We start from the raw sequence: 14,063 nt of genomic DNA, 5'->3' as shown, positions 1-14,063 counted from the left end.
GAACTTTTGCTTTTGTTTGCTTTGATTCCATCTGAGTCAGTGATTTCCACTCACAGCACAATGCAAAGTTTTGTCTCTTGCCCTCTAGGGTGAACGAGTACGCAAATAGCTCACCGTAGAACCGGCATTTGTGTAAATTTGCCTCTGTGCAACCCCCATCTTACTGGAAAGCAGTGATGCATGTTGGGGTTTTGAGCCTTGTGTAATACTTTTGGCCACAAAATGTGGGCATCAATCACACTGAGCTATGAACAATGCACAGTGATGATAGACCTTTAATGGATACTCTGGGACTCATTGTAATAAAAGCAGGAATCCATTAAGTGTTTATAGCGCTGTGTCCTTGGGATGCAGTCCAGCCCAAAAGAGTTGTTTATGTTAGTGTGACCGGGAAGGAGGAGGAAGAGGTCACATGGTGATGAGATTATAAAGATGGTTGGTTGATGATGTCATCACAAACAAACTAGCTGGAATACTTGATTCTGATTGGACAATCATAGCCATTCCGTGAACAAATATTTTTGTATAATGAGCACTAAACTGTATAACTGACTGTTGTCATAGGCAAGCAACTTCCTGCCAGGGCTGTTTTTATATACTATTATTATAGTATTGATTAATATTTTGACTTGGCTTTTATTTTCAGGTTTAGTTTAGTTTTAGTACTTCAACCTATTTATTTCAGTTAGTTCCAGTTAGTTTTTTTTAAGCTCAAGTTTTTTTTTTTTTTGGGGGAATTTTATTTCAGCTTTATTTAAATTACAATTTTATTTAACAATAACAAGACTGCTTCCTATGTAGCTGTGGTAGTCCCATGCGTTTTGTATCTATTTTGGCATTTGCGAAAATTCACCCCCAAAATATATGAAAATTAAAAATGTTGATTTGTCATGTTGGAATTTTTTGGAACATCTAAGTGGCCGCAGTTATCAGCCAAGCTAGTAACCTCAAAATGGCTAAATATTGGGGGATCATTGCTCATAGTCTATCTAGTCAATCTCTATTTAGCTTGTGTGACCCCCATACACTATAGTTCAAAAGTTGTCAGTAATTTTATTTACTTAATTGTTTATTTATTTTACAAAATTAATACTTTCATTGACAGCAAAGACATTTATAGTGTTACAAAATATTTATATCAAATATATATATTTTTAACTTTATATATCAAAGAATCCTGTGAAAATGTATCACGGCAAAGCAGCAAAGCTATTTTCAACACTGATAATGAATGTAATCTAATGAAAGAAATGTTTCTTTAGCAGTAAATCAGGATTTTAGAATGTTTTTTTTTGAAGGATAATGTGATGCTGCTGAAATCATCTTCGTAATGAATTACATTTTAAATATATAATAAAAGAAAACAGTTCATTTAAATTGTAATAATATTTTGCAATATTTCTGTTTTTACTGTATTTTTGATCATAGAAATGCAGCCTTGGTACCATTGTACAGTAATTGCTACGTCATGGCTCTGACCACTTTTGAATAAATGATTAAAAATGTTCTTTGAGTCCATGTTACTGTTATAACAGAAGAGACAGGTGGCGCTATTCTGTGACAGAATACAAAGCCTTAAATCTCCCATACTCCCGCCCTTTCCTCCCTCACTCAGTGCGCCTCTCTCTGAGCAGCTGCCTCTGCTGAGACAGGAGCAAATGAGAGCAGATGAATCCATTTGGCCCCTGGCCCTGTTGTGGCCCCGCCATGCTCCGAGCGCCCTGTTCTGCTCTGGGGCAGCTCGGGGATAATGAGCCTGGAGATTGAGCCACTGTAGAAGTGCCACTGTCGCCCGCCCATTTTCTCTCTCTCTCTCTCTCTCTCTCTCTCTCTCTCTCTCTCTCTCTCTCTCTCTCTCTCTCTCTCTCTCTCTCTCTCTCTCTCTCTCTCTCTCTCTGCCTCTTGTCTCGTTCCCTCTTTGTCTCTCTTTCACTCTCGCTTTGGGTTAATAGAGGTGAGGCTCCTCTAGTGCGGGACACTTTTTCCAGCAAATTAGGGGAAGGATATGTGTCCCCAGAGCCTGCCCTCTGTTATGCTCGCCCAGCCCGCCCCTTGCCGCTAGCAACAGAGAGCTTTCATCCGAACAGGGAGGGTGGTGGGTCTGAGGCTTGGGCGGGGGTAATGAGGACTGACAGGGCTTGATTCCTGAGCAGGGATTGAGAGAAAACAGCTGACAGGTGAAGACGAGGGTGAGAGAGGGCCAGTGCGGCTGAGATAAAGTACAAGTGAGAAGAGATGGAATGGAAGGAGGGAGAGAACAAGGGCGAGGCGGAGGTGAAAGTCTCGTGCTAATGGAGGTGGGACTTGTGGCGGCTCAGGGGCTCTTGGCTGGAGACGGCAGGCCCTTTGAGGTTAGACAGGATCAAAAGAGCAGAATAACAAAACAGAGAGACTTCACCCCAGCACGCCTGCCCGCCGCTCCTCCCTTCAGGGCAGGGACTCGGCAGCGTGTAGGAGAGGGGTTTTACCCTAATAGCCCGGCACAGATCCGTTCATGGCCTCTACTCGCCTTTTCATTCTTGTTAGTGTCTTTTTCTGTCTGGTTTCATTTCTTTTTGCTCTACAGTTCCTCTATCCTTTCGTGTAATATTCTATTTCTTGCTTGTAGCTAGGCTAGCATGTGTAAGCCCCCGATATTGTCTAGACATAATTAAAACACTTAAGGACCTTTTAAACAATTTAAGTGTATGGAAATTTGAAGGGGGATTTCACTAAACAGTCTTAATGCTGCCTACACTTGCTATCGGGCTTATCGTAAATACGAGTTGTCTAGTCAAAAATTGGACCTGAACTCCCTCTCAAGTCGTATTTACCATTGGGAACCTCGGGCATGATTTTGATACCCAAGTTGAGCATGCCGTAAACTTTAAACAAGGTGGAGGGGAGAACAATTGTGGCTGTGACTAGTATTCTTTATTAGTTTTTCCAACAATAGCTACATCACCTTGTGTTGTTGTTAAAGTAGTGCATATTTACATAAATTAATAATCATTTGAAGCATATTGTATATTTTATACACAGCAAAAATTTGACTGATATTTGACTGAAATTCCAGAATAGATAGCGCGGTGAATGTTCAATGAATGGGACACTAAATATCATTTTGGGCTTTAATAAGATTTTCCCAATAAATAGGGAAGAATAAACCTGGTGTCCTCCATTATTCCTATTCTTTCCGATAACATAGCTCTTGAACGCGACGAGCTCGTAATCACATCTTCAGAAGTGGGAAGTAGGAAATTTCCGGGAGCACGTGAAGCCAGCATTAGTCCCATTCACACCATGAATAACTATATTAGCCTCCACACCAACAGATGATAACATTCTGTCGGTCATGTTGTCTGCAGCTTTAAATGATCGGGCTCTTTAAAGTCGGGTGCCAATTGTCAGTGGCTGCCAATGTTTTTATCGTTCATCAGCTGGAATTTTTTTTTTTTTCCTGAAAGTGATTCCATCAATATCGTTCCTCCTGTGTTGTTATTGTTATAGCTATATATAGACTGACTTGTTTTCATAGAATTGAAACGATTATTAAATTTGTTTATAATTATTGTTATATGAATTGAACAGCTCTTTAGTGTACTTATTAGATAAAATTAAAACAATTTGAAACATTTTAAGAGTATGGAAACTTGAGGGGTGAATTCACTTTTTTGCTTGCTGGATGCTAACGCAAAAGTCTTATTCACTAACCATCCGCAACAAAAGTATAATCGATTACTAAACCCACTGAATGTCAGATCATTATAAATGTCTCCACTTTTAAACATTTATAGGTTGATCTCCTCCACATTATCGTTGACTCATCGAGCAAATGTGTTTGCGCTAATCATACTAAGGCTAACTTGAGTCCCAAACAATGTACTTTATTGTGTACTTGCACTATAAACTATGTACTGCCATCTAGTGTTTGAATTTTAGAAGTTTTGTAGTTGAAGGAAATGTAGTTTCAAGCGCACAATGTGATGTTGGCTTTAGTATGTTTAGCTCTTTCCGCTACATATGGAAACTATTGCAGTTGAGTGTATAAAGTGTCTAACTTCACTTCTTCCTATAGTATGTACAACCCTTTGCTGTTGTAGACAACATATTTCATAGTCAGAGTTAGGGGTGTAACGGTACACAAAAATTACGGTTCGGTACGTACCTCGGTTTTAAAGTCACGGTTCGGTACGTTTTCGATACAGCAAAAAGTAAGAAATGCCAGAGAATTTCCTATTTGTTAAAAGAAAAAAATATTTTTTAAATAAGTGTGAGTTTTCCTACATCTTGAAACTTTCAGGTCTATAAATGGGTGTCATCTTTGAAGGATGAACAAATAATGTTTTGGTCATCATCACATTAAAAATAACATTTAAATATATGAAGAGTTCAGATGCAAAAGCCATTTGAAATTTTCTTCTAGAATGATCATTTTTATCAAGCTTGTATATTTAAGTTCAGTAATTTCACTTAAATGGCAATGAAGATTACCTATTAATTGTCATTTGAGTGAAATTACTGAACTTAAATATACAAGCTTCATAAAAATGATCATTCTAGAAGAAATTTTCAAATGGCATTTAGAGGCTTTTGCATCTGAACTCTTCATATATTTATTTATATAATATTTGAGTTTTGAAGTGCTGGAAAAAGATGTGTAAGTACTTGAAAGCATTTCACTATTCCAGCCAAACTGGTTACAGTTAGTGTTACTATATTAAATCCATGGTGAATGTTGCTGGTCTGTGGAGGTAAAGTATTACTAGATCATTCACGGCACAATGTTTCTCCTGGTGTCCACGTCAGCGCTGTTTGATCTAATAGAGATCTACGGTTAATAATGGAGAAATGTGAATGCTTCTCACTAGATCTCGCAGCGATGTTATTACTTCAGTGGCGAATTTAAATGTTTTCTTCACTGGATCTCTTAGCGCTGTGTTGTAACGGTTGTAACAGTGTCGCTTGATCGAGATCGGCTCGCGCTGCACAGATGTTGCTGGTCCGAACTTATAAACGATCCGTGAAGCACAATATAAGGAGTAGCGCAGTTTCGTTCCGCTATCATTACGCTTGCCATTTGATGTTGCGCATTGTTGTGGTGATCGCGCCAGCGCAAATTTTGTCGGCAGGAAAAATGGTCCAAGGAATCGTTCGGTTTGTATGCGCACCGAACCAGAAGCCTCGAACCGAAACGGTTCAATACGAATACATGTACCGTTACACCCCTAGTCAGAGTAAATCTGACTATTGCAGATTTGATTGGATTGTGACGTACTGGTTGTGGTTAATATTGCTTTGCCACCCTTGCAGCCAATAAATTTTATAGCCAATAAAAGAAACATTTTTTTTTTCCTCTTTAGAATAATGTGCTGTGATAAATTGGATCCAATAAGACTAGGGTTGTTCATTATGTAAATATAATTTGACCATGTTGTTTTTGAATTCTTGACATATTTCAGACTTTTTGAGAGAGTGTCGATAACAGATTCTTAGTCAGTGTGTTTGACCTTGTTCCTCTTCTAAACAAGACATGAATCCGTAACTAGAAGAAAACACAATCACTGGAGTACTAAAGTGCATTTCAAACACTTTGCATGATTTTTGTCTCTCAGGGGTAGACCTGGAAAACCTTCAACTATCTCCATTGAGACATTGAGAATGCTAACCGAATAAAATCCATGTTTATTTGATGTAAGGTCTCACAAAATGCACAAAGTATACATAAAAAAAAGTCCAAAATCAGGATTCTGTATCCCCATCAGTGAAAATGGTATTTTTGAAAACATTCATTTTCATATTGTCTTCTGTAAACAAATCAAAACCAGGTTTTGGCACACCACACACAGAGACCCCTGCTTTTTTTGCCTGCTTTTACAAGTACACACACAAGCAATTCTGTGATTCTCTAAGCAGCCCTGCCGATTACGTTGAGATAGCGGGATTGATTAGCTTGTCAGCTTTTCTGACAGAATCGAGCCCCTGTCTTGACTACGGCAAATTACTCTGACTTGATTAGGCCCACCTGCAGCTCTTTTTTTGGAAATCCTCAACATAGTGCCAGCGTCTTGCCTAGGTCGCATCACTCCAGTGTTTTTCACTTCTGACCTCAACTGAATGGTAATTCATTGCGCCAATCATCCAGCGCTGGCACAGTGTTGTTCCAGCGCTGGCTCAGTATTGGCTCTGGTAATTAAATGGGGCTTGTGTGCGTCTGCTGGGAAGAAGGGATCGGGGAAACGATGACCAGGTGGTGGCAGAATGCAGGACCTGTCAGACTAGCTGATGACCATTTTAATTCTGCTCTGCCTGGGGCTATAATTGATATTTAGCAGAAAGGTTAATTGTAGCAGTGATCTGTTTAAATTAGAGTAGAGATCTGGAGACTGGGGCCAAGACCTTGCAAGCCACTTGGGACACACACACACACAAGAGTTGCTGGAGTAATACACACACACATTCACATACTTGCATGTACTGTATAAAACTGACATATACAGCATTCTAGCTGTACTAACTTACATTTGTCGTACTTTTGAAGATGTCCCAAGATCAGGTTTAGCTAACTTATGGAGACAAAGTATTGCTAAACATACAAACTTGCACATACTCTCATGCATGTATAGTATATAGAACTAGATTCATATATTGATGTACACATGCTTATCTGTTCAATATTAGATTTGTACACTTGAATAGTATACTATCATGTAAGCTAAAGTAATGAAAATGATTTGGCCTAGCCTTTAGAAAAAATACAGATCTATCTCTATAGACCTTATTCAGAGCAGCGCCATGACAGGAATGAAAGCGAGCCTGTGAGGAATAGGCTTACCGTGTTTTCAATGGCATCCGCTGTAAAAAGCTGTATTAAGCTCATCATTGACGTTGACGTTGATTGATCACTCATTTTCCATAGCTCATGTTGTCTGGAGTTTTTTGTCTACTGAAATTTCTTGGAAAGTTATTTTTGCAGTGTTCAACAATCCAAAAATACGTTAAATAACAGTCCAACCCACTGAAGAGTTGCATGTCTATCCCTCACAGCCTCACTTGCATTCCTTTTAAAGGGTCATGAAACCCCCCTCTTTCAGCTCAAGTCTAGCTCACAATCTTTTTGAAAAATGCAACTTAAATGGGCGTGGATGGCTGTGAGAAGGGGTGTGGTAAGGCCATCACTGTCATCGCCAGTATCCCATGCATATCGACTGTCACTAAAAGCAGTGGTAAAACGTGAGGAAATGCTAGATTTTTATTTATAGCTGGCAAAGTTAAAGTCTTATGAAATACGACACTATTATTGTCCTTTCAAAAGTAACTGAATGCCCTCCTATATTAGCCTGGTAAGCCTACAGTAATCGTAATTCTATTGAGAACATTATAGTTATACATGTAGCCTACATTAGTATGTCATTATAAAATATATAGTTGTTTATAGACACTATACATATATTTGAAAATGATTAATTTTCCGCTTAAAAAAAACGTTCCGTGCATAGCCTAGATCTACGCACCCCCTGAACCCCCATAATAAAGATGGCTCTGTGGAGGTGGATGACTTCTCATTTTAGACACACACACACACCTCTGAAGGGATAGAAAAGTCCTCGGGACTTGGTACCGCATCACTCGCAAGACTGCGCAACCTGCATTGGTTGTCAACAAGGCGAAGTCCACCATTCTCCAATTCTCGAAGCTCAAAAATGTTTGCGGCACACACGTTTAGATGTGTCCGTGGTTGATGGAAAACCAACCGCCCGGAGCCAGAGCCTAGCCCGGGCAGCATCGCGGGGAAACATATTCAACCCAATTGGACTTTTGGACCACGAAAACAAACACTTGCGTGCGTCCCATGATTGCCTCTCTCATCTACTACGCGATATCACAGTTTGACATGTCTGTGGAAAGATCCACGTGGTGTCATGAATAATTAAGAGACCGTGTCTTCTCATAGGATATGAAAACTCAGTCTCATTAATAATTATGAGACACCGATGAGTCATCAACTCACTACACTGTGCACTGCCACGTCACAGCCTGCGATGAAGATTTTAAACCCGGAAGACGAAAATAGCGGAAAGAAACTAAAATTTAACCATTTTCACCCTACTATTAAATCTAACAGATGCTAACATTGTCTTCAATAGTGTTCAACACACATACCTCTGATAAAATCTCAGAAAATTTGGTTTAGGGTTTCATGACCCTTTAAAAATAAAAGATGGCACTGCTGTGAATAAGGTCTATTGCATCATTTCACATGTATCCTTATCTGCAGATGGCCATCTAAACCAGCTACAGGGTCAGTGAATGTCATTTTCAGGTGAGCTCTGGTCCTTTTGCATGCATTCAAATCAGTGGATCTTCAAATGCCGGCCAAACAGGGACTCTGCTTTTCCATCAATCTCATCGCAGGAGCTCATAAAGCTGCCTACATTTCACTGTTTCAGCAAAAAAAAACCACCTCCTTCACATGCCCTCCAGTCAAACATTGGGTTTCCCTTGGGTTTTCACGGGCTAATGCTCTGAGTGCACCGGATAACAGTAGTAAGGCAACAATGCCCTGGTTCCAGACACAACTAGACACCTCTTGGGAAGCAGGGCCTAAAATTTCCAAAGCAAACAGACAAAAGAATCACCTTTCAGATTTGCTTAGTTGACAGTCGATTAGAATATTGTGTTTCTTTGAAGTCTTTGTGTTGTCTCATAGTGTCCAGCCCACCAAAGACTTTGTCTCGCTTAGAGAACATGGCTCTGCTTGAGGATACAAGTGCATCATTTTACAGTGGTTTCTTGATCAGCTGTTTTCATAAGGGTTACAACAGCCAAATAAAGCTTTGTCCTAATTCTAAAGTGTCATTTTTCTTCTCTGCTCTCTCTAGTCTCTGAGTCTTCTGAGCCAGGCTGGGAGGAAAATGGAGGAGACGGAGGTGAAAACAGCACCCAGGAGCAGCTCTAAAGATCGACTCAGTGAGGTAAGCACAATGAAGTGTGTCATTATGACGTCGGTAAACATGACAACCAATAGGAGAGGTCCATTTGGCCTTTACCAGCCAAGTACTTGCATGTGTGTAGAAAAGGTTTTCAAGCAAAATGCCTGTTGGATACATAACAGGTGCGTACGCACATACATTTCTCTGTCTTGCAGCCATTTGTCACTCGCAGCAAACATATTGCTTTCCTTAAAGATATGTGCTCTCCTGTGTGTTGTTTTCAAAACCAGCTGAAATGCAATAAACATCTTATATGGGCTTAGCCTCCACATAATCAATTCTATTTTAATCTTATTTTTTAAATTGTATTCTCTGATATATTTGTTTTATATTTTTAAAAAAAACAAAGTGAAAATTAATTAATTTTAAAATAATTTCTGTGATAAACTGTTTGAAAACAGGTTTTATGGTCAGATATACGCATGTATGGTTACACTCAAAGAAGAATAACTCTCGTTCATCTAATGGAGCGGTTCTTTTTTTTTTTTTGGTGAGGAACTAGGATTCCCACAGTATTAAAAAATCTGGATACATCCTAATGTTAAAAGTGTGATGATATCTTATATATATTGCTTGTATACAGTTATACAAATGTAAAAAAAAAGATATGAAAAGAAATTGTGAGTAAATGTTTCCTTTTAAATCCTTATCCAGTAAATCAAAGTCAGGGCGCCTTCTAATATTGTTGTGGACTTTGGAGTCAAAAAGGTTGAGAACCACTGATCTAATTGTTCTTTTGGCAGGCGACTCTTGTTTCAGAAGCAGTTAGCTTGTGTTAACTCACGGTCAGCTAGGACCATTTCCCTCACCAGTGTCGAAAGAATCCCCAGAATCTAGCTGGTGCCGTTTCTGAGTAATGCAGAGCAATATCGAAGAGGATAAAATAGTGGTAGGGTTTCGGTTGGTGCTTGAATGAAGAAATAATGTGATTGAGAGAGGGGTAATGAGAATTTGTGTCTAATTCCCCCGAGACTAGCTGAATACGCGTCCCTAACTCACGCCTGTCAAACGCGTGTCCGAAATCCCCTGTAAATTCGTTCGGATGGATCCGTAATACGGCGACGGCGAGGCAGTGAGCCGAGGATGAAGGGAGGAGAAGATGATGAAAAGAATAAAATGTTTTTAATGAAGAGATTAAATGTGATGCTTAGGCTGTTAAGGATTCGGAGGGGAAATTTCTGTCTTCGCTTTCCTCCCTCCCACCCTTCATTGCCATCATTTATGAATTTGTGCAAAAGGCTGTTTTTCATGAAAAAGTCAGAGAGGGAGAGCGAGGAAGAGCGAGAAACGAGCTCGAGGCAGATAAAAGCGTGATCCAGGCTGACAGTTTTGACAGCAAAAAGCGACAGAACAACGGGCAGACAGAGAGAGGGAGGGAGGGCTGAAAGACTGCAGAAAATTGCAGACTGTAATGGCTGACAGTGCCAGATATGACATTTCCCTCTAATCTCCTGCCAAAGGAATGGTGCTAAAATGCAGAGCGCCATATCCATGTCATCTGTAGGCCTATCTGTCCATCTCGGAGCGAGGGAAAGACACAAGACAGCAAGAGATCTGCAGAGCCCGTTCGGTTGCGTCCTGCCGCACGAGGCCCGGACGCCACGCTAACGCTAGCTTTGTAAACAGGATCATCTTTCATCACTGTCACATTGTTAAATGGTGTAAAAAATGTTCCCTTGTGATTCGCCATACATGCTAATTTTCTTTGCATACCAAATGCGCTTTTCATACCCACTTCAAAGACGCTTAGGCGTGTGCGCCGCTAGCTAACGATCTCTGCGCTTCAGAGGCGGATAAAACTGGATTTCTTTTTTGTCGTTGGAGTGTCAGAAGGAAATGGAAACAAACGAGGGGGATGGCGTTGTCTCAAAGAACCGGGGGCAGGCGCAGGGTGATTTAAAAAAACTGCCAATGTGGGGGCTTGCCACTTTAGTGCTGCGTGCATTTGCTAAGATCCTATTTCAACGTAATGCATCCGCATGCTTAGCATGGCTTTGGCTCTTGTGAAAACTTTACAGAAACAGTGTGTTAAGAATTAATGAGTATAGTCTGACAAGACGTTCTTTAATTTGACTTGAGTGAAAACAAGGCAGTGAAAACATTGAAGTAGGGTATATTCAGTTTGTCATACTGGCTTGACTACATTCACATCACAGCTGAATATGGCTCAAATTCTTCTTTTCTTTGGTGAAACATCTGGTTTTTGGATGTTAGTCTGTACAGCCAAAACATCACTGAACATTTCTGACATTTCAACTGACATTTTCAATTCTGATCTGGGCCACTATCAGATGTTAAACAAACCAGAGTTGTATCTGATGTTGTTTTAGTGTGACCCTGATTTAAATATATCTGACTGTTTACATTAATCACACTCAACATTTATGAATTGCATACTTAATTTACGGCGTATAATATGTTAATGTGTTAATATACATTAATAACTGTATATATCACAGGTCACATTAGACTTCCGCATTGTCGTAAAATTTCCATCATAATCTATTATTAACCGTCATTTTAATTTTCATATTTGAATGATAATAAGCCATTTAATAGGCTCTGTTTTTGTTCACATTTTCATTTTTATTCACAAACTTACAGGACAAGCATATAGGCTAGATTATGCATTTATTTATTTACGAGAAAATTGAACCGAGACTGCATTACTTTTCAGGTTTCATCATGAATGTTTGTCAAGTAAATCGCAATAAGATTTGTGCTTTTTTGATTTGAAAGAAAGTCTCAGCTTTCAAAGTCTGTCAATTTTATCACAAAATTCAAACAATAAAAAACGTTTTGGCACTCTTCTCGCCACCAAGTGGACAGAGGGGATAATTACATCCACAAGGTACAATCATCCCCAGTGTAATCTGTCAAAATGACGGACGATTTCAGATTTTAAGGGGTATATTTTATATATGTATATATTTATTTATTTATATATATATATATATATATATATATATATATATATATATATATATATATATATAACTTTCTATTAGTGTTCATTTTGTCAGCTTTTTTTTTTAATTTAGTTGTAGTCATGTGTCAAATGTAGTTTTTAGTTATCATGACATATTTCGTCAACCATGCCCTGTATTTGTTTAGTCTAGTTTTCGTCAATGAAAACTTGGTCACATTTTCGTCCTGCTGCATAATGGTTAAATTGATAATCCCAATTATTTTGCTCAAAATTATAATCATAACGATTATTGTCATTTGAGAAATGCATTTCATCAGAATTATTGGTGGTTAACATGGTTTATTTGACCTCATCTAGTCTGATTTATTATAGGCTATTTATCATATAGGCCTAGTGGTAAAACAAAAGACTTCTCTCAAAAATGAAAACAGTGAAATTCCTAGTATTCCAATAAATCCAAATTACTTTAATGTTTTTCTATTAAAACCATTGCATTTAACTGCTGTATAAATGCAGTTATTCAGCAACCACAATCATAGGCTATAGTCGAGATCCATGTTTTGCTGTATTGCAGTTCATCACTGAGAAGGTTTGATCGCAGATTAGTCGCAGCAAACAGCGCAAGCTGAACACAGATCGACTGAATGACACAACCGTCATCGTCATGGAAAAAAAAGGTCGTCAACGAACACTTTTCGTCACATTAACGAAATTAATGCTACATCCAGGAAATGGTTAGTTTTTTGGGGGTAGAACAGAGGTGCGCTCACTCCGTTGGTTAGACTGCCACACAAAGAGGACAGTCATGCTTTTGCTCTGAGACATATTTTTGCGATATATATATATATATATATATATATATATATATTGGGGGTGTAACGGTACATGTATTCATCCCGAAACGTCATGGTATGGACGTCACGGTTTCGGTGAATACAGTCAGTTACAGGCGATCCTCAATCTAATCCAGAAGGGGCCACGTAGCAATGCTATGCTGTTTGCTAACCACCACAACAGGAGGAAGAGCAGAATAAGAACAACGCATGTGCGAGTGACTTAAGCACTTGAAAACAAGTCCTCTAGATAGTGCGTACGCGTCGAATGCATCTTTCTGCGCTCACGGACAAAGTATACTTTGAAAGGCTTGTGGAAAATTAAGTATAGGAGGGTTGGGCTTAAGCTTTGAATGTTTAAATATAGCTTAAGTGGAGTAAATTGTTACACTACTAATGGACAACATGTTTATTAGTACTTATAAAGCACATATTAATGCCTTATTCTGCATGACTGTTGTCTACATCCCTTAATCCTACTCAATGCCTAAACTTAACAACCTTACTAACTAATAAGCAGTAATTAGGGGTTAATAGTGAGAATTGAACCGTAATCTTAAGTATGACCATTTTTCCTGTTGTAACCTGACCTTAAAACCGAGGTACGTACAGAACTGTGACTTTTGTGTACCGTTACACCCCTAATATATACTATATTCTTTATGGTTGCTAGGGCATTGCTAAGTGGTTGCTGGAGTACATTCTGGTCCCTAGATATAGCTTGATTCTTTCTTTCAATATACACTACTGTTCAAAATTTTGGCCAGTAAGACGTTTTTGTTTTTTTTAAGAAATTAATACATTTATTCAGCAAGGACACATTCAGTTGATCAAAATTTACAGTAAAGACATTTATAATGTTACAAAAGTTTTCTTTTTAAAATAAATTCTGTTCTTTTGGACTTCTATTCATCAAAGAATCCTTAAAAAAAATTAGTTTTAACGTTGATAGCCATTAGAAATGTTTCTTGAGCAGCAAATTAGCATGTTACAATTTTTGAAGGATCATGTGACACTGAAGACTTGAAGTAATGATGCTGAAAATTCAGCTTTCCCATCACAAGAATAAATTAATTATTTTAAAATCGTAAAATTTGACTATTTACTGTATTTTTGATCAAATGAAAGCAGATGTGGTGAGCCTGAGACATGTTTCAAAAACACAATTTATTGAATTGTACTTTTGTCTTTTTAAATCTCATTATCATTTGCATCAACTTAAATATGCTATATCTAAACTGACTGTTGAAGCTTTTGTGTTTCTGAACAGCAAGGATGTTTTTGCGTTTGGGGGGGGGGGGATCAGGAACGAAGGTAATGGCACTGATA

General features: G+C 38.6%; 1 protein-coding gene across 9 annotated transcripts in view; it reads left to right on the top strand.

Annotated features, from left to right (window-relative positions):
- The window catches only part of fbrsl1 (fibrosin-like 1), a 333,834-nt gene that overhangs the window by 108,697 nt on the left and 211,074 nt on the right, over positions 1 to 14,063 (top strand). For all 9 annotated transcript variants that reach the window (XM_056263920.1, XM_056263912.1, XM_056263914.1 and 6 more), the window contains exon 3: positions 8,862 to 8,954. In XM_056263920.1, coding sequence (XP_056119895.1) covers positions 8,862 to 8,954 — 93 coding nt within the window. The remainder of the gene's footprint in view (positions 1 to 8,861; positions 8,955 to 14,063) is intronic.

This window comes from Rhinichthys klamathensis, unplaced genomic scaffold (genome assembly GCF_029890125.1).
Source record: "Rhinichthys klamathensis goyatoka isolate OS25496 unplaced genomic scaffold, OSU_Roscu_1.1 h1tg000210l_1, whole genome shotgun sequence".
Lineage (NCBI taxonomy): Eukaryota > Metazoa > Chordata > Actinopteri > Cypriniformes > Leuciscidae > Rhinichthys > Rhinichthys klamathensis.
The sequence above is the reverse complement of the archived record's forward strand: the minus strand, read 5'-3'. Positions and strand labels throughout refer to the sequence as shown.